This window comes from Mustelus asterias, chromosome 2 (assembly GCF_964213995.1).
Source record: "Mustelus asterias chromosome 2, sMusAst1.hap1.1, whole genome shotgun sequence".
Lineage (NCBI taxonomy): Eukaryota > Metazoa > Chordata > Chondrichthyes > Carcharhiniformes > Triakidae > Mustelus > Mustelus asterias.
Window position 1 is genome coordinate 33,650,381 of NC_135802.1, and position 21,313 is coordinate 33,671,693.

Consider the following 21,313-nt stretch of genomic DNA (forward strand, 5'->3'; position numbering starts at 1 on the left):
TTTAAATATCTGTTACTGAACTATCCCTTAGCACATTTGCCAGGTCACTCTATCCAGCTCCACTTTCATGCCCTTATAATTACCCTTATTTAAGTTTAAAATACTAATCTTAGATGACTCTTCTCTCCCTCAAACTGAGAGTAAAATTCAGTCATATGATCGTTGCTACCTATGATTGTCTTCACTATGAGGTTATCAATTGACTCTTTGCGAACTATATATGGTATGATTTGTATGGATAGCACACAATACAATACTTTTCACTGTATCTTGGTACATGTGACAATACTAAATCAAATCAATCAATCCTATCTTGTTGCACAATACCAAGTCTATTATAGTCTGCCCTTGGCTCTCGAATCTGCAATTCTAAGAGACTATTCTGAAAACATTCTATGAACTCTTCATCTAGTTAGTTTTACCCATCTGATTTTTCTAATCTATATCTTCATTAAAATGCCCCATATTGATTGTCATGCCTTTCTGGCAAGTTCCCACTATCTCTTCTTTCATACTCTGTCTGACTATATAGTTAGAATTAGGGGCCTGTACACCATTCCCACAAGTGACTTCTTGCTTTTATCATTTTTTTATCGCAACCCAAACTGCTTCTACATCCTACATATCAACTACTGACTCACTACAAAGTTTTCTCCTCAGTACTACAAGTGTCACCTATAAAATCAAAGAGGTTGCTTGGCCAAAATTCCTCAAATAAGTCCGACTGACGCAGAAGTTGAAACAGACGTTACTGAGCTGGATTCAGGGCTTTGCTCTTTCAAGAGAACTGGGATTGGATATCCATCTTCCCTAAACCCCATCAGGATGGATCTAACCAATAGGAAAGCGCAATGGGAAATCTACGAGAATAACGACAAGCTGATGTTTTGGCAATACAATGAGGACAGGCATCCATTCCAATGATTTTGGCAATCTCTAAATTCTAGAGCTCAGGTTTGAGTAGGTGTGATTGGCAGAAATCAACAATGGATAAAAGAAAAAACAGAAAATAAGATCTATTGTGATGATTAGTTTTAGTCAAATGTAAAATCAATGATCCAAGAATAAAGCTCCAAAATCAAGTATCATCAAAACTGGTTTAATGATTTAAAATACCCAATTTCTCAGTTCAGTACATACTTCCCAGTACAGATTTTTTTTTTAAATTGTGCAATGCAACTGATATTACATATTTTCTGAAATCTTACCTGTTTTTCATTAGCCTGAGCTCCCGTTTACGTGTAGCCTCTTCTGCTAGCTGTTGCGGACTATGCAATGTCCCGGGTGAGGTTGCCATCACTACACCCTGAGGTAAGGTGGTAGTTGGGGTTCGAATTTGATAAGTTGGCATATCTCCCGTGGCAGCTTCAGGACAGAAGTTTAATTTTAATTAGAATGAAGCCAATAGCCAAATTAAATCTTCATTTTACACACATTTATTGACATTCTTTTCAAAGATAAATCACCATACCATTTCTTGCCCAGATCTTTCCTCCCCACATGTCCTCACCAGCAAACCAGTTCTCAAGATTACCAGAAGCAACATGCAGATCTATTGCACCTTTACCATGATTAAAGTATCATGAGAGGTTACACAGAGAAGAAATCTAGGAACGGTCATAAGAATCATAAGAACTTAGACAAGAATAGGCAATTTAGCCTCTCAAAACTGCTCCACCATTTAACGGCTGATCTCATCTCAGCCTCAACTCCACTTATTTGACTGTTCACCATAGCCCTTCAAACCCTTACTAATTAAAAATCTATCTACCTCTCCCTTAAATTTATGCAAAGTCCCAGCATCCACCATGCCCTGGGGTAGTGATTCCACAGACTCACAGCCCTTTGAGAGAAGTAATTTATCCCCATCTCGGTTTTAAATTTGCTACCTCTTATCCTAAAACTCACTGTCCTAGATTCCCCTACAAGAGGAAACATCCTCTCCATGTCTCTTGTACACCTCAATTAGCTCTCCTCTCATTCTTCTAAACTGCAGGGAGTATTGGCCTAAACTGCCAATCTCCCTCCATAAGTCAAACCCCTCATCTTTGGTGATAGCTCAGTCACCAAGAGGAGGTCTTTCAAAGGCAGAAAATGAAACAAACATGCCCAAGAGATTTATAGGAGTTCCATGGAGCTTTGGTGAGGTAGCAGCTGAAGATGATGCGGAGCATTGGTGAGGTAGCTGAACGTGCTGTCACTGAAATGCACACAAAGCCAAAATCAAAGGCTGAAGGGCACAATGTGCAACATGGCAGAAGCTACAAATGTGAAGTGAGGAGAGACTAGAAAGGGTTTTGTATACAGGAACACGGATTTTGAATTAAGTATTAGAATATAGAAAACTAGCAATCACCAAAAACAGGTGATGGGCAACCAGGATTTGGTGTGGGTGTCAAAGTTCTGAATCAGTTGAAGCTTGTGTAGAATGGAGGTGGAAGGCAATATACACACCACATACCCACCGGCGCATGCACAGACACACACATAGATGCATACATACACACAAGTTCATTACTACTACTACTAAGAGCAGACAGAGTTGTGAAGGGGAAAGAAATCTCAGTGATAGATAGGATACAGAGTTTGGAACTCAGTTGAGGATCAAATCAGAGTATATGCGCATCATCTGACTCTATCTTGGGGGAGCTACTGAAGAGAAATATAGAGTCAGGATAATGGTAGGAGTTTATGGCAAAAGAATACATTTTCTGTATTTCACTGGTGGTAGTACTACTGTACAATCATTACTATTTGATGCCAAACAGATAGACTAACAAACAGAGCTAGCTGAGGATAGTGGTGGAGAGGCAAACAAGCTGCAATCAACCTACATGCAGAAAGTGATTATGTCCACAGATAATATTGCTGAGATAGTACTGTGTGCATATTGGAAAAAGATGAAACCTTCAGGTACTCTGGAGTTAACACTGAGATACAGTGCTAGTGAAATGATGTAAGTCCACTTTTTACAGCAGGACATATAGAATTGAAACTAAGTGAAATCGATCCCCTTAAAGGCAATGGAGAAGCAATGGAAGATGGAGTGGCAAATTGTGTCTGCAGAGAAGTGAAGAAGGACAAGGAAAGATAACATGCCACATGAAAGCAGTCCCAAAGAATGTGACTGATGACTGACTAGGGTGATTTTGATACTGTGTTTAGGACAAAGGTGGCTCAGGATTCAGAAAAATGTTATAGGAGAAGTGAGTAGAACTAGGTTTCACACACCCAGTCTTCTTGTGCACTTCCATGTACTTCCAGGTCAGATGCGTGCCTGTCTGAGCAATGGAAAATTTGGTCCTTTGTATTTGCTTTGAGTATCCCAAGTCCATTGCTCCTATGTCATGATGCACAGTGACCGATATTACAGGGATTTCACCTCCATTTTTGATATAAATTGTGAAATTAAATAGCATAACCTGTTGGAAATTGTTCAAAACAATGAAGTCAGGGAAAATCTGCTGTAAATTAAAGTACAAGTTCTATGCCAGTTCATCAACGTAATTATATATCTTTATAAATATGTTAGGACTGTCAATTGAAAGAGCCAACCTCCATGATTAACCCACATTTAAAACATTATGATCCCAGCTGATGTTACTACTGGACAGGTCAGATCCCAGGGTGGAACCTGGTTTGATAGATCCTTAATTTAATTTTTTGTTTAGAAACGTGGTAGATGGCGACTGAACAGTCAGGTGCCGTTTCGCAAGGGAGCCCTGATCTCACAGTGCAGGTGCAGGGAAAAGTCAGAAGAATAGTATTCATAATGCTCATTTGGAGAGGCATGATGGGCTGAATGGTCTCCTTCTACGCCATAACAATTATTGTGATTCTGAAACCCTGGAACTAGATCCTTATTGGTTGCTCAGAAGATGTCCAAGTGAAAGCATAGTTTGGGAGGAAACAGGAAACTTCTTCAAGCATGGAGATTGGAAATCAACCTTAAAAGAGACGATTCTCTGATCTCATTGAGCCTGTTGCAGATTGCGCTGATCCCAGCACAGACCGCCAGCATCGGAGCATCAGGACCCTTCCGATGGGCCCACATGCCTGACCCCCGACATGCCCTCCTATCATGACTCCTGATATGGCCATCCCATCATGACTGTCGTCATGACCCACCAGTGCATGACCCCTCCCCTCATATCTCTCCCATATAGCACCCCATCATACCACTCCTCATCCCTCCCCAGCCCCCACACGAGCCCCCCACCCCCACTGGCTCTCCACTCCATTCTCATGCCTCCGCACTCACGTCATCAGTCATGACCACACCAGGTAGCTCTTGTTTCCCACAAGCCATCCCGGCAGCCCAGGCTGGTCCCCGGGGATGTCCGAGTGCCCCAGGATGTAACCACACCTCAGGATGCTAGCAAGGTGGTCACACACTAGAGTTGAATTTATGAAAGATACTCCTGATTCCACAGGGCTGCAGGGCGATGTGCATGCCGTACATAGCACCTGTGGCATTCCATTGATGTCGTCGAAGCCTAAAGCCTGGGCACCTTGTTGGGCCTGGCCTAGGTCAAAATGGATGTACTGCCCTGGCCGGACATACAGGACATCCAAGACCTCCTGGATGACGAATATAGCATCTGGCAGCTCATGGTAGAACATGCATGTCCTGTACAGCTGTGTCTCCACCTCTGCTGTCTTTTGCTCTCCACATCATGACGACCATCGATGTTGGACTTTAACCTGGTGTTGTGAGACTTCTTACTGTTTTGCCCTCCCCTCAGGCCAATATACCACCAGGTCCTGACCCAGACCAGCAGCCTCCTGAAGTCTTGTTGCGGCCTCCGGCCTGGATTGGCCTTGCAGTGGGCAGCAACATTTGTCGACCACAATGGCAGCAACAACTATCCAAAATTCATATAAGATGAAGGCAAAATACTGTGGATGCTGGAATTTGAAACAAAAACTGAAAATGCTGGAAATTCTCAGCAGGCCTGACAGCATCTGAGAATGATGTGGAGTTGCCGGCGTTGGACTGGGGTGAACACAGTAAGCTAATGGTATTTGCTACCAAATAAACTTGTTGGACTTTAACCTGGTATTGTTAAAACTCTTACAGCATCTGAGAATACAGCCAAGGTTTCGAGTCTGAATGACCCTTTGTCAGAGCTCTGGGTGTGAAACTGTGTTTTGGTAAATACCTTGTTGAAGAACAGGAAGGAAATAGAAAGCATTGAAGGTGGATAGGGTAAGAGAGACAGAGAAGAGCAGTACTTCTACAGGGTACGCATTTCTGGAAGAGGAGTGGCAGTGAATAAACACTAAGATAAAGGCAAAATACTGCGGATGCTGGAATCTGAAACAAAAACAGAAAATGCTGGAAAATCTCAGCAGGTCTGACAGCATCCGTGGAGAGAGAATAGAGCCAACGTTGAGTCTGGATGTCATCCAGAGCAGTAGAAAGTGAGAGACAATCAGTCAGGTTATCCATCCCGGAGCCCTCAATCCCTCCCAGCACCCCAAGTCCCCATGCTTCTGAACTCTTGTCAACCTTAGCCAACCCCGATGCCATGTGCCACCTTGATTGGATGCTGACCGTTACCACATCATCGCCTCAGCAACCATGGGCACTGTCTATGCTCTCTCAGGGTCCCAATGGTGTCCCACAGAGCTGCACCCTCCCTTCACATGATGCCGCACAATACCTTCTGCACCCCCAGTGCAGTTGCGTGATCGCTGGTGTGCCATGCAGAGCTGTTCCCCTGGATACGGACCTCTGATACCACAGATCAATGGCGGTGGCATGAGGCAGACTGGGCTCAGTGCTCTGGCACTCATGTAGAGCATAAGGGTAGCTGTGAGGAGGTCCTCATTGGGGAACACTTACAGTATAAACCTGTGTGTACTCACCTGGACATTCAATGCAAACTAGCTTCCTGACATGGAGTGCAGTTCAGACAAATGATAGGGAAGCACCCACCTGATTTCCATGCAACAGGCGACCATGGTAGGGAGCACCACAGAGTTCATACAGTGAGTGTGCAGCGTTGTGTTAACACCTGCTGATCTCCTTGGTTGGGTAACAGTTGCCAGGTGCTTGTGTTAAAGGGGCCTGGGATGGAATCTCCGTGTAAAGCACGGAGCCTTTCCAGCTGAAAAGCGGCAGAATGGAGGGTACAACTTTTGTGGGATTTGACCTCGACCTCTGCCACCCCTCGGAGGTTCTTTAAGCAAACAGGGAGAATGCTTGCCACACGACCACAAACCAACGGTGACCCCCAACCTGTGGACCCTCAGCTCAGGCTGAACCTGCCAAAAACTCTGTGTCCATGGTGGACCCCGCCCCATGGCTGCAGCTGAGCCACCCTCTTGCACCTTTGAGGTTGTTGCACAGCGGTACTCGCCACCTCGCTCGCTCTCGCAACCTTGTGCCTGAGTCACACTTTAAAGCAGCAGTAGTGATTTGTGTCCTTGTGACGTCGCGCTGGAAAGGAGGGTACATTTTGGGAGGTGGGTTTGTTGTGTGCCAAATTCGCTAATGAGATTGAAATGCAGTCAATCTCATGCTAATCAACCTCACGCCCTTTCTGGGCCAGAATGGGCACGAACTGGTTTATACCATTAAAAGGGGGCTGGAAAAATTGCAAACTGTTTTGTGACACAAAATTTCAGGCTCACGTCATTCTCTGGCATCTGCGTGATCTAATAACGGCATGGCAAGGTTGGAAAATCTACCCATTGCCTTTAAAGATGTCATGCCTGATTGTAAATGGATACATGCTCAATTAATTATTTCTACAGGTGATGTGCAGTTGATGTTTCGTGCATGTACATTTCTGGACACATGCACGCACCGCATGCGCAACACACACAGTTGTATCAATGTAGGGAATGTCTAACTGATAAAAGTAGTTTACATTTCTAGTGAGAAAATTTGGATAGAAATATGAAAGGGATTTCTCCAGAGATGGTACAGTAGTTTTGTTTCACTGCTGGAAAATAAATGAAATGATTTCCTTAGTCAAAGCAGGTAGATAAAATAAATTTGTAATTCCACCTTTCCTGTTTACTTGCATAATTAAATAGGTGTATATAATACAGAGAAGCAGCTCTTTACTTTTACTGTCCATCTACTTAAGGCAACGGGGAAAATATTAAAAATAATGAATCTGCATAAAAAAAGGTTTTGAAACCAACTATCAATTTTGAAGCTTGTGTAACATTGCGTAACATTTAGAATACATCAAACGATAAAAAGGCAATTTTAAGTCCCTTCCTGATATTCCCCTAAGCTGGATCTGTGCTCGGCTCTTTTACAAATTTCCTCTTTGGATGTGGGAAATTAGCAATAGTGCTTTCATTTCCCATCCCTAGTTACTGCGAGGTGCTGATAGTGGTTTGTGGTATTGATGCTCCCACAATGGTTTTACAGGGGGAATTCCGGAATATTGGTCCAATGACAACAAAGGAATAGCAGTGCATGTCCAAGTCAAGATGGAGCGTGACGTTGAGGATAACTTGCAAGAAGTGGTGTTTCCCATGTCATTGCTACTCTTATTCTTATTCTTGGTGATCAAGGTTTTGTAGCTGGGAAGTGCTGTTAAAGTATGGATTCTGAGTTCACTGTCAGGAATGCAGATCAAATAGACTGCTTCATCATGAGTGATGTCAAATTTCTCAAATATCAAAGTAAGCATTCTTCATTGCATGAAACTTTAGAGAAAATTTTACCTACTACTTATATTCCAACTATTGGTGCAGAAGATCAGATAGTTGATACAGCCGGAAACATTTCAGTTGCTTTCTTTCTCAATGGGATTTAAGGAAATATTTCATAACGCTCAGTGGACAGTTATGAAATATCTCCTTAAATGCCTGCCATTGCTTCTCCACTATCTTACCAATGAACCTTTGTTTCATACCCTTGTAATTTCCATTATTTAAGTTGAAGACTCTAGTTTCAGACCCAAATTTCTCAACCTCAAACTGAATGTGAAATTCTATCAAGCTATGATAGCTCCTATCTAGACGATCCTTTACTATGAGGTCAGTAATTAACTCTGCTTCATTACACATTACACGGTCTAAAACAGCCTGATTTTTCCCCGATTGGTTTTGGAACTTATTCCTCAAAGAAACTGTCTCAGATACACCCTATAAACTCAGCCTCCAAGCTACCTTGCCAATTTGATATGTCCATCTTTAAGATGGTGAAAATGGGCCACAATTATTGCAGTTCTTTTCTTACAAGCCCAATGTTTCTTAGTTTATATCCTATCCGCCAGAGTACCTGTTGTCAGAAGGCCATAAACTACAGCCACCTGGAACTACTTTCCCATGTTATTTCTAACCTCCACCAAAATGTGGAGGTTACCACGTTTCCATGTATTTGACAAATAAAAATATATTTATTTAAAATTCCTGTTCTTGAACTGTAGAATGGTGATCAAGAAAAAGGGTTTAAATATCCTGAGATTAAGAATAATCCCGGATTTATCAGGTTTGTGTGGAATTAATTATTCAGATGCCTTGAAATGTATATGTTTCTTTTTATGAGAGTAAAATTAATGTACTTCATATGCTGGGTCAATTTTATTTGCTCAGAATAATTCTTATATATGTATATAATTGTCAAATCACAATCTTTCAAGGAATCAAACAAATCCATTGACTTAGACAAGAAACATCTGTTAAAAAATGGAACAGAGGAATTTGAGTTTCAAAATTTTACACATCCTATTAGGTGTGCATGTCCAGACACATGGGAAGAACTGTGACCAGCTGGACTACAGTGACACACAGGAATTTAGCTCAGTTTCCTTAATAAGCACATCTGTATAACAGCCTGGAACTAGATCCAGTCAGAAAATCCAGTTAGGAGTATTTTCTAAAATACATCATAGTGCAAACCTGGAAAGCAGTGAGACAGAAAATCAAAACACCATGGCAGATCTTGGAAGTCACAATCCATGCAATTCCACAATAGTGTTTGAAGAGAAGAGCAAGATACAATAAGATTGTCTAATCAATTTGAGGATTGTGAAATTTATACTGTTAGGAGGGAAAAATAACATAAAGCATCTCTCAGAAATTTAGAAACCACTTCACATCAAACTAATTGCTTTGAAGTGCAGTCACTGTTATTATGGGTTCTGCTTGTTGCAAGGCTCACCAACAGCAATGAGATGAATGGATCGATTTAATTTTGACATTACTGATTGTTCCCTCAATGTTGATTGGAATCCAAGAAAAGCTCTGTTCGTCCATGAATAGTGCCATGGGATCTTTAACATCCACCTAAACATACAGACAAGTCCATTCATGGTTTAAAATCTCATCTGAAGGACAGCAACTCTGACATTCCCTCATTGCTACATTCAGCTATCCTCCCAAATTATGCACCAACATGCTAGAGAAATCAAAAGGACACGGATACAAGAACTGAATACCAGAGGAGAGTAAAGGCCCTAAAAATCAAGGCAGCAGTTAACTGATTCCGGGGATGGCGGGACTGATGTATGAGGAGAGATTGACTAGGTTTGGATTGTTTGCGCTGGAGTTCAGACGAACAAGGAGGGATCTTGTAGAGATTTATAAAATTCTAACAGGACTCGACAGGGTAGACGCAGGGTAGACAGGGAGGATATTCCCGAGGGTGGGGAGTCTAGAACCAGGGATCACAGTCTGAGGATTCAGGGTAGACCATTTAGGATGGAGGTGAGGAGACATTTCTTCACCCAAAGAGTGGTGAGCCTGTGGAATTCATTACCACAGGAAGTAGTTGATGCCAAAACATTGAATGTATTCAAGAGGCGGCAGGATATAGCACTTGGGGCGAATGGGATCAAAAGTTATGGGGAGAAAGCAGGATTAGGCTATTGAATTGGATGATCAGCGATGATCGTCATGAATGGCGGAGCAGGCTCAAAGAGCCAAATGGCCTCCTCCTGCTCCTATCTTCTATGTTTCTATGTTGATGTGAAACTAATGAGACTCAGCAAAATTGAATGTCTTCTGTGTCTGGAATCATATCCAACCCCAGCTGGTGGTGGTGCCTGGAATCATACCTGACCCTAAAAGAAGCTGGTGACAGTGGAAAGTGTCAAGTGTCTAGCTCTTTTCACATATTCACCAAAAATGTAGGGCATGCCAGTCGACAGAAAACTTCAACAATATCCAGGTTTGGGCTACAAAATGGAAGACAACATTTGTGTCACAGAACTGCAAGGTAATGCCGACTTCAAGGAGAAGGCCCAATAATCTTCATGTGATCTTCAACAGCACCACGACCACTGACTCCTTCACAAACAACTTGGGGGGGTCTCTTGACCAGAAAATTGAGTGGACCAGCCAAAATGAACACCACAGCCTCAATATCAAGGAAGAGATTGGGTATTGTGCAATGTGTGACTCACCTCTTCTCAAAAATTACTGCACCAGAAGGTACAAGTTGGCTATGAAATAAAATATTCACCACTCACGTTGATAGTTACAGCTATAACACTGTTCACACTCTGACACCATTCAGATAAAGCAGTTTACCACCTGCCCACTACAGCTGCAGATTGTACAATTTACAGCAGGCATTCCCAAACTGGGGTGCATGGCCCACCTGGGTTTCCGCTGGAGCTTCCTAGGGGATCCGCGGCAGGCAAATTTGTCCAATGATAAGCTGGCTTCTCTGACTGGAAGAGCATGGACAGAACAGTGATGGGAAGAGCAGGGAGCAGTGGTAGGGGTGGTGGTGGCTGCAGACGATATAATGAGAAGTGGAGTTGTGGATAGTGCAGAAGGTTGTCAAAGGATACAGCGAGATATAGATCAGTTGCAGATATGGGCGGAGAAATGGCAGATGGAGTTTAATCCAGGCAAGTGTGAGGTGCTGCACTTTGGGAGATCAAACATTAAGGGTAAGTATACAGTTAATGGCAGGAAGCTGAACGGCACTGATTTACAGAGGGATCTTGGGGTTCAAGTCCATAGCTCCCTGAAAGTGGCCACACAAGTAGACAGGGTGGTAAAGAAAGCCTATGGCACACTTGCCTTTATTGGTCAGGGCATTGAGTACAAGAGTCAGGATGTCATGTTGCAACTTTATAAAACTTTGATTAGGCCGCATTTAAGAGTATTGTGTACAATTCTGGTCGCTACATTACAGGAAGGATGTGGAGGCTATGGAGATGCTGCAGAAGAGGTTCACCAGGATGCTGCCTGGATTCGAGGGTGTGACCTATAAAGGAGAGGCTGCATGAACTAGGGTTGCTTTCTCTGAAGCGGCAGAGGCTGGGGGGAGATCTGATAAAAGTCTATAAAATTATGAGAAGCATAGATAGGGTTGACAGTCAGAATCTTTTTCAAAGATTTGAACGGGGGAATTCTCCCATCCTGCAGCGCTAATGTTTTAGTGCAGTGGGCCGGGAGAATCCCGAGATTCCCGCAAGCGTTTGTGCCACGCTTGTGTCTCCCAGGCCTGGATGTCCGGTGGTGCCGTAAATCGGCTGCGAGGCGGGTAGCACTTAAATAGGATTTAACATTCTATTTATACTTTGAGGAAGTGACGAAGATGATTGATGAGGGTAGGGCAGTGAATGTTGTCTACATGGACTTCAGTAAGGCCTTTGACAAGGTCCCTCATGGCAGACTGGTGCAGAAGGTGAAGTCGCATTGGATCAGAGGTGAGCTGGCAAGGTGGATACAGAACTGGCTTGGTCATAGAAGACAGAGGGTAGCAGTGGAAGGGTGTGTTTCTGAATGGAGAGCTTGACAAATGGCGTTCCTCAGGGATCAGTGCTGGGACCTTTGCTGTTCATAATATATTTATAAATGATTGAGGAAAATATAACTGGATTGATTAGTAAGTTTTCGGAACAACACAAAGGTTGGTGGATTTGCGGATAGCGATAGGACCATCAGAGGATACAGCAGAATATAGATAGGTCGGGGGCTTGGGCGGAGAGATGGCAGATGGAGTTTAATCCGGACAAGTGTGAGGTAATGTATTTTGGAAGGTCTAATAAAGATAGGGAATATACAGTAAATGGCAGAACCCTTAAGAGTATTGATAGGCAAAGGGATCTGGGCGCACAGGTACACAGGTCACTGAAAGTGGCAATGCAGGTGGAGAAGGTAGTCAAGAAGGCATATGGCATGTTTGCCTCTATTGGCCGGGGCATTGAGTTAAAAAATTGGCAAGTCATGTTGCAGCTTTATAGAACCTTAGTTAGGGTGCACTTGGAATATAGTGTTCAATTTTGGTCGTCACACTACCAGAAGGATGTGGAGACTTTGGAGTGGGTACAGAAAAGATTTACCAGGATGTTGTCTGGTATGGAGGTCATTAGTTATGAGGAGAGGTTGGAGAAACTTCGTTTGTTCTCACTGGAACAACGGAGGTTGAGGGGCGACCTGATAGAAGTCTACAAGATTATGAGGGGCATGGGCAGAGTGGATAGTCAGAAGCTTTTTCCCAGGGTGGAAGAGTCAATTACTAGAGGGCATAGGTTTAAGGAGCGAGGGGCAAGGTTTAAAGGAGATGTACGAGGCAAGTTTTTTTACAGAGGGTGGTGGGTTCCTGGAACTCGTTGCCAGGGGAGGTAGTGGAAGCAGATACGATAGTGAGTTTTAAAGGGCATCTGGACGAATACATGAATAGGATGGGAATAGAGGGATATGGTACCGGAAGGGTAGGGGGTCTTAGTTCAGTCGGGCAGCAGAGTTGGTGCAGGCTTGGAGGGTCGAAGGGCCTGTTCCTGTGCTGTAATTTTCTTTGTTCTTTATACTACTTAAATGCTATTAGCGGGCCCGGGACTAAATTCTCCAGGCCCGCTATCATCTCCCACCCCGCCAGGGGTATTTCACTCCGCGGGTTCAGACTAGTCCCCCACTTTCGGGGAACTAGCAGGACGACCCCGCTGGAGTGAAGGGGGGACAATTGCCCCCCCACCCCCTCAGTGGGTTAGGAGGCGGGGAGGTGGTGTCCCCGGGGCATGGGCACCCTGGCAGTGCCAGCCTGTGACCATGGCACTGCCCAAGGGGCAAAGTGCCCATGCCCAGGGGGTGCCTTGGCACTTCCCTGTCATGGAGCGGGGCCCAGGAGGAGCAGGGCATAGGGGGCAATCGGTGGGGGTCCCGCTGCCACTCTGCATTGGGATCCGGTCAGGGCAGGAGGGAGGCCAGTGATCGGGGCTGGCTGACGGGGGGGGTGGGGGGGTGGCAGTAGGTCGGGTGGTCTGGGACAGGGGGTTCAGGGCTGGCCCACGAATATTTCGGTCGTGGGGGGGGCTGCGATCGGTCCATGGGGAGTTGGGGAGGCATCACTGCAGGGGTCCCAGGCTGGCAAGCGATCGAGCTGGCCAGCAAAGAGGCAGGCTGACAGTTCAAGGCCACTGCGCATACGCAGAGGCCCTGAACTGTCAGCTTCTCGGGCGGGATTAGGCCCCACCCCTGAAATCTAATGATATTTAAGCTGGTGGCCTCTGCATTGCACAGACTATGGAAGATGCTAGTATGAAGTCCTATTGGAAAAAAACAGCGTGATTTACTCCAGTTTTCCATGAATTTGACACTTAGAACTTTTTTGGGAGAATTCTGGCTGAAATGTCTAATGCTAGCGGGCATGCACTTAAGGTGAGAGGGGGAAAGTTCAAAGAAGATGTGAGGGGCAAGTTTATTTACACACAGAGTGGTGGGTATTTGGAACACACTGCCAGGGGTGGTGGTGGAAGTGGAGGCAAATAAAATAGGGGCATTTAAGGGGCTTTTAGATAAGCACATGAATATGCAAGGAATAAGGACCAAGGGCAGGCAGAAGGGATTAGTTTAATTTGGCATCATGTTCGGCACAACACTGTGGGCCAAAGAGCCTGTTCCTGTATTGTACAATGTTCTATGCTCAGGTGATCTGCAGGTGAATAATAAAAATATCAAGCATTCAGGGACACCTCTCACTGAAAAAACAAAGTGGCCTGACACATTCCAGTTTGTAGCAGGCCTCCAGGCATGCTTTAGTTGGGACCTGCAATAACATTGAGAGTGAGGGCAATGCCAGAAAAGTGTTGAGGATACAAAATCCCCCATTATTTTTAATTCCCTCCAGCAAATTAATTGAACACCAGTTAATTCTTTAGGTGATGAAGGCTTGTGCTGTCAGGCAACTTCATTTTAAACAAAATACAAATTTCAAAGGAAATTCTAGAGTTGTGTAGTAATTTTACAATTGCAGATGACAATTTAAACGATTAAAAGAAAAAAATACTTTACATTAACAGTACGTACATGAAATTAAGCAAGATCAATTTTTGTCTTACAAGTTGCAAGTTGAAGTTATTGAGAGATCTTACCAATAGCCATAAACTTTCAGGTTTGCAGAATTAGAAAGGTCATTTATTTTCCTCATCTGGTGCACAAGTTCATCTTATAATTCTTAATGCACTTTTAGTTGGCCATTAGTAAACAAAGAGTCTTTAAAGAAACAGAACTCCCATGCAACTTACAAAAACCTGTGCTCACAGACAGAGAACGGCTAAGGTATTGTTCTGAGAATTGTTCTCTTTCACTCATGGGATCAGCTGTTAAGAGACTGTTGTGTTATATTGACTCGCTCAGGTATAATTCAAAAACAAAACCAAAACTATCAAAGTTCGAGAACTAGGCGCACTCAACAATTACAACAGCCTTTATTTTCAAACTTCTTGCCATTCCAAACTGAGATGGTGGAGAATTATCGTTTCCTGTCTAACATCTTGTTTGTTACTTTGCAGGATTTAACATGTTCACCTGCATGTCTGGCACATTGGCCCGATATTTATAGTGAAGTGCAGAAGAAGTGGAGGTGCTCGTTTGTGACAGGCAAAGCAAAATTATTGCCCCCAAGTTTAATGGCAGAATCTCTTTATCATTGTTTTACTGTTTTCTGTCCAGCAGTTAGTAAATGGAGAGCTTGGTTAACTGTTAGGAAGGAAAGTTAGTGGCAGAAACCCACAAAGCAGAATGGCTGGGGACACTCCCCAGCAGTCAGAAAATATTGGGGCTCAGCAGGTTGGGTGCCAATCAAGCTTTGTCCTGAATGGTGCAAGATTGCACTCAACTTGGCAAGTGGATCAGGCACAGTGATTGGAATCAGTGAAGAGGCCATTTGAGGAGAGAGAGGCCAATCGCAAAGGTGTCAATGGGCCTTGCCAGATGATTTACTCCAGGGGCTGCGGTAAACATTCCTGCAACTCTCGACCCCAAAAAGCACAGATCCACTGGATCTACCAGCTCCTGTCTCTGCCAGGCTTCTAGAGTAAGAAGTTTAACAACACCAGGTTAAAGTCCAACAGGTTTATTTGGTAGCAAAAGCCACACAAGTTTTTTTTTGCTACCAAATAAACCTGTTGGACTTTAACCTGGTGTTGTTAAACTTCTTACTGTGTTTACCCCAGTCCAACGCCGGCATCTCCACATCAAGGCTTCTAGAGTCCAGGGAAATCCAACCTACAGCCATTAAATTAAACAGATTCCACAATGAGGAACGGAGTCCCATTAATATATTGTAATGAACAGGTTTACTCTGTGGAACAGGTTACTCAGATACCCACAAACCCTCCACAGTTAAATGGGGAATAGGTGCATTTGCAGCAGGTTGGGTCAGTTAGCAATTTAACATCCAACTTCAGCGAATGATTCTCTACCACTGATTTGGGGGGTGGACTAAAAGTAGCCCCCATCCCACACCCCGAGACAGAAATGTATTCATCTCGTGGCCAGAATCCTCCAGTCTCATAGGTCAAGGTCAGAGAATTCCGGCCAGTATCTTTTACAGCCTCTGGACATCAGAAAGTGCTTTACAGTCAATTAAATACTTATGAAATATAGATAAAGTTAAAGGAAATGTAACAGCTAATTTGCATACAAGTTGCTGATCAACAAATTCAATTCACAGAAAGCAAATACTTTTATTTTTCAACAACAAACATTTGATAGTTTCCTGTCATCAATTAGATTTTTGAACGCAGCAAGACATGGACAACGTTCAAACTTTGGGTGGTAAATGACAAGTAACATGACATTCATGCCACTTAAGTGTCAGGCATTGACCTATAAGGAAGAAATGATGAACCTGTGAACACCAGTTTCACCTAGACTGGCATATTGTGCCCAAAGATTCACGAGAATGTTTCCAGGGATGAGGAACCTCAGCTATGTGGATAGATTGAGAAGCTGGGGCTGTTCTCCTTGGAAAATAAATGATTGAAGAAATTTGATAGAGGCTTACAAAATCACGAGGGGGCAAAAATGTTCTTATTGGAGGAAGGGTCAAAAATGAGAGGACACTAATTTAAGGTGACTGACAAATGATGCAATAGATGCAAAAGGAAAAAAGCTCTTTTTTGGTGGAGACAGATACAATTGAGGCTTTCAAAAGTGAATTGCATAATTCTGTGAACAGAAATCATTTGCAGAGCTGCTGCAGGAAAAAGGCAGGGGATTGGGTGAGGTGAATTGTTCTTCCAGCAAGCTGGCATGGACATGATTGGTTGAATGTTTTCCTTCCACGCAGCAACCATTCTATGATCGTCAACAAGAGAAAACCTAACCATCTCCCTATGACAAAGGGTCATCCAGACTCGAAACATTGGCTCTATTCTCTCTCCACAGATGGTGTCCGACCTGTTGAGATTTTCCAGAATTTTCTGTTTTTGTTTTGGATTCCAGCATCCGCAGTATTTTGCTTTTATCGTAACTGAAGAGATTTGTGCAGACTAATCGAGCAATATATTAATGCATTGAGGTTATTTTGTGGCAACATATAGTTTGGGCACAGCTGTTCTTCATGGGTCCTTGATCTAAACCTGACATGCTTAATGGACAAAAATATTTCTTCACATGGACAGAAAGATCATTGGAAGACATCTTTGCTTTCAGCTTCAAAGTATCATTACCACAGCCCTGAAATAAAACTGTCTATATTTTCCTCTCACTGTCTTGCCTCAAGTAACGATACATCAAGTCAGTGAAAAGCTCATGAAACTTTGCAATAAGACAAATCAGTTATAGGAAAATGAATCATTTAAATTGGAATGCAATTCTCCAAGGATATATCCTTAAACCCCTCTTCTCATCTATATGCTGCCCCTTGGCGACATCATTTGAAAACAGGATAGAGAGATGATTCTGATTCTACTACAGTACCCTCCCCTCTCAACCGCTTTACCACCTCTAAATTGTTCCTGCTCTAGTGTTACAGTAAACATCTTCCTAGTTGAATGTATGTACTGATGTCTTTAGCAGGTATGAGCATGAGCAACTTTTATCATTGGTAGCATGGGCTTTCGCGGGTCCATTCTTACTATGAGGGAGCTGTATAACTAGCTGCCTCCAGTCTGACACCATGCAGTACTGTATTTTGATATTTTTATACGTAAAGAAGATTGATATCACAACGCGTTAGTCTACCTTTTTTTGACCAAGTTACCACGTTTTTGGTGACAAGGAGAAAACAATAAAATAAAAGGAAGAAGAAGAATTCAATCTTCAGCATGGCACTATGAAGATTTGCACAGTGAGTAGTCCATTTGCAACATAAGTGGTGGTCAAGGACACCGATCAGCAGGTTCGTGACTTTACCAACAAAAAACAGGTTAGCAGCACCATAACTATATTCCAGACTAGCAGCAAGTTTGTGGAAGGGAATGGGGACTGGACTCAATATGTGGAAAGGTTGGGACACTTTCTTGGTATATGGGATTGCAGGTAAAGCTAAAAAGCACTCAATTCTCTTCAGTGTGTATGGAACAACGACTTACAACCCAGTGAGGAATTTAGCAATACTATGGAAACTAAGGGAAGTTGTACTCACTCAGAATCACCACAATCCTAAGCCCTCAGTAATTGTCCAGTGGTTCAAGTTCCATAGTCATTTTCCGAAGATTTTGTTGCTGAATTAAGACAATTCTCTGAACATTGTGAGTTTGGAGCAGTGTTGGAGGACACACTCCTGGACAGACTAGTCAGTGGCATTAATGAGGTCAGAATTCAGAATAATTGGTTGGGAGAAGCCACAATAACTTTCAAGAAGGTGCTAGAAATTTCTCAGGGCATGGAAATGGCTGCAAGCAATGCAAAATATATTCAAAAGGGCAATGGCAGTGCACAGGCAGCTCTAATGCATCAAGTAACAAAGCTGCAAGCAAGAAAGTTAAAGCAGTGGAATGTTTCAGGCATGGAGGGACACACTATGTGAAACATTACAAATTTATGGATGTTGTTCGTCAAAAAGGGTCATTTAGCTAAGAACTGTAGGGGTGCTAAGAGCAAATCGAAGGCTGAGTAGGGAAATTCAAACTTGAAAAAGCCTCAGTCATCAGGTCACATTACCTGAAAAGCTCAGAACAGGCAGAGGAAAATTCTTCCAATATGCTTAATGTGAGTGAGGGGTGAGCGGGGCTGATCTATACTATAGTTGATTGAAAACAAATAAAGAGGGAGGTGGACACAGAAGCCTCTGCATTTGTAATTAATGAGGAGACCTACAAGACGACCTGGGGATCTAAGCAGGCTCCAGCCCTTAATCAAGAAAGGATCCAACTTCAGACATTCACTGGGGAGGCTATACCAGTGTTTGGGCTTGAGAGGCGTGCATTGTATACAACAGCCAAGAAGTAAGAGCATGGCAGTTGGTGGTAAAAGAGAACAGACCTAGTTTACGAGGGCATGACTGGTTTAGTAAAATTTTGTTCAATGGGGTGAGATTAAGAACTCACAGGTGAGTTCACGACACATGACAATGCAGAATCGCTGAGCAGAAACTGATTGCCAAGTTCCGCACACATGAGGACGGCCTCAACCGGGATCTTGGGTTCATGTCCCACTATCTGTAACCTCCACAACTTGCCTGGGCTTGCAAAATCTCACTAACTGTCCTGGCTGGAGACAATACACATCTCTTGAACCTGTGCTTAATCCTCTCTCCACTCACATTGTCTGTACCTTTAAGACTTGATTACCCTGTAAAGACTCGCATTCCAACCATTATTTTGTAAATTGAGTTTGTGTCTTTATATGCCCTGTTTGTGAACAGAACTCCCACTTACCTAATGAAGGAGCAGCGCTCCGAAAGCTAGTGGCTTGTGCTACCAAGTAAACTTGTTGGACTTTAACCTGGTGTTGTGAGACTTCTTTCTGTGTTTACCCCAGTCCAACGCCGGCATCTCCACATCATGTTTTCAAACATGAACAGGGAACTACAAAAGGAAATGAATGTAGCCCAATCCATCACGCAAACCAACCTCCCATCCATTGACCCTGTCTACACTTCCCGCTGCCTCGGCAAAGCAGCCAGCATAATTAAGGACCCCACGCACCCCGGACATTCTCTCTGCACCTTCCTCCTTTGGGCAAAAGATACAAAAGTCTGAGGTCACGTACCAACCGACTCAAGAACAGCTTCTTCCCTGCTGCTGTCAGACTTCTAAATGGACTTACCTTGCATTAAGTTCTCTACACCCTAGTTATGACTGTAACGCTACATTCTGCACTCTCTTGTTTCCTTCTCTATGAACGGTATGTTTTGTCTGTATAGCACACAAGAAACAATACTTTTCACTGTATGTTAATACATGTGACAATAATAAATCAAATCAAATCCAATCATTGCATAGTACTAGTTACGTTGCCCACAGATCCTCAAGCTACACATCGATCTTCCAAGCCTAGGATAGTGCCCTACGCCATGAAAGGCAATGTGTAGGAGGAGTTGGAGCAGCTACAGAGGCTTGGAATCATTGAGCTCATTTGATTCGCACATTGGGCAGCTCCAATTATTCCTGCTCTTAAAAGTGTTGGCACTGTGTGCATATGTGGGGATTACAAACTTACCATTAATCAGGCCTCTAAACTGGATGCTTATCCATTGTCGCAGGTGGAAGAACTGATTTCAACACTTGCAGGAGGCAAGACATTTTCAAAAGTTGACATGAGCCATGCCTACCACTAGCTTTTGTTAAGAGGAGGACTCGAAATAGTATGTCACAATCCAACACTTAGAATGGTTTGTTCAAATACAACCGTCCGGTTTTGAGGGTGTCCTCCAGTCTGGTGACTTTTCCAGAGGACAATGGGCAATCAGTTTCAGGGGATTCCTAATGTAGCAGTTTACTGATCGCAGGGAAAACTAAGAAGGGGCAGCTCAGCAATCTGGATCAAGTGTTAAAAAGATTTTCAGAGGCAGGATTGTGCCTGAAGCATAGCAAGTGCATCTTCCAGGCAGAGTTTGGAATATTTGGGTCACAAAATCACAATTCAGGGTCTGTCCTCAGTGGAAGACAAAGTCAGAGCCATCAAGGAAGCTCCATATCCCAGAAATGCGTCTGTGCTCAGGTAATTTCTGGGCATGGTGAGTTGTCACAGGAAGTTTCTGCCAGATCAATCAACAGTGTTGGCACCATTGTATCTACTACTTCACAAAGAAACAAAATGGAAGTGAGGGCCCGCACAAAAGGAAGTTTTGAAAGACATAAAAGCGCTGCTTCAATCAATTAATCACTTTGATCAAGACAGAGAGCTCATTCTGTCATGTGATGCCTCGCCCTACTGTGCTGGAGCAGTACTCTCTCATCTGATGGAGATGGGTCAGAAATATCCATCGGCTTTGCATCATGTACGCTGACAAGGGGCATTTAGTTACACAAGGAAGGTCTATCATCGTTTTTGCTGTGAAACAACTTCATCAGTACCTTTATAGTCGTTCATTCACCATATGCACTGACCACAAGCCACTGATGAATCTTTTCAGTGAATCCAAGTGTATTACTCCCATGGCCTCATATGAGAATACAGCATTGGGCTTGCATATTGTCAGCCCACCAGTATAACATTGCGAAGAGGGCAGGAAGGACAATGCAAATACAGATGCACTGAGCCATCTCCCTTTACCAGACATGCCCACCAAGACATTATTTCCTCCAGAGACAATTTTGTTGCTCGAGAGACTTTCACATTCTCCAGTGAATGCGAAACAGATTAAGCAATGGACAGACCGGAACCCTGTTCTATTCCAGATGAAGAGATTCCTTATGTAGGGTTGGTCTAAAGTTATGGAGGATGATGATTTGAGATCATATACAAAGCGGAAGGATGAGCTGAGTGCTCAGGATGGTTGTATCCATTGGAGGTCCAGAGCTACCGTCCCACCTCCAGGTTGTTCACAAGTTTTGGATGAAGTTCATGAAGCTAACCCGGGTGCATCCTGAATGAAAAGTTTAGCCAGGTTGTACGATTGGTGGTCGAACATTGGTGGTCAGAACTTGGGGAACAAGATGAAATCCCATCCTGCATGTCAGACCAACCAGAAGATGGCGTCACCAGCACCACG

The 21,313-nt window shown here is 43.5% G+C and overlaps 1 protein-coding gene across 14 annotated transcripts in view; it reads right to left on the bottom strand.

Annotated features, from left to right (window-relative positions):
- LOC144506712 (cAMP-responsive element modulator) overlaps positions 1–21,313 on the bottom strand; it is a 132,192-nt gene that overhangs the window by 13,150 nt on the left and 97,729 nt on the right. For all 14 annotated transcript variants that reach the window (XR_013499959.1, XM_078233108.1, XM_078233146.1 and 11 more), the window contains one exon: positions 1,209–1,365. Coding sequence is in view for 13 of the 14 variants with exons in the window: in XM_078233108.1 (XP_078089234.1) it covers positions 1,209–1,365 (157 nt within the window). In the remaining variant the exon portion in view is untranslated. The remainder of the gene's footprint in view (positions 1–1,208; positions 1,366–21,313) is intronic.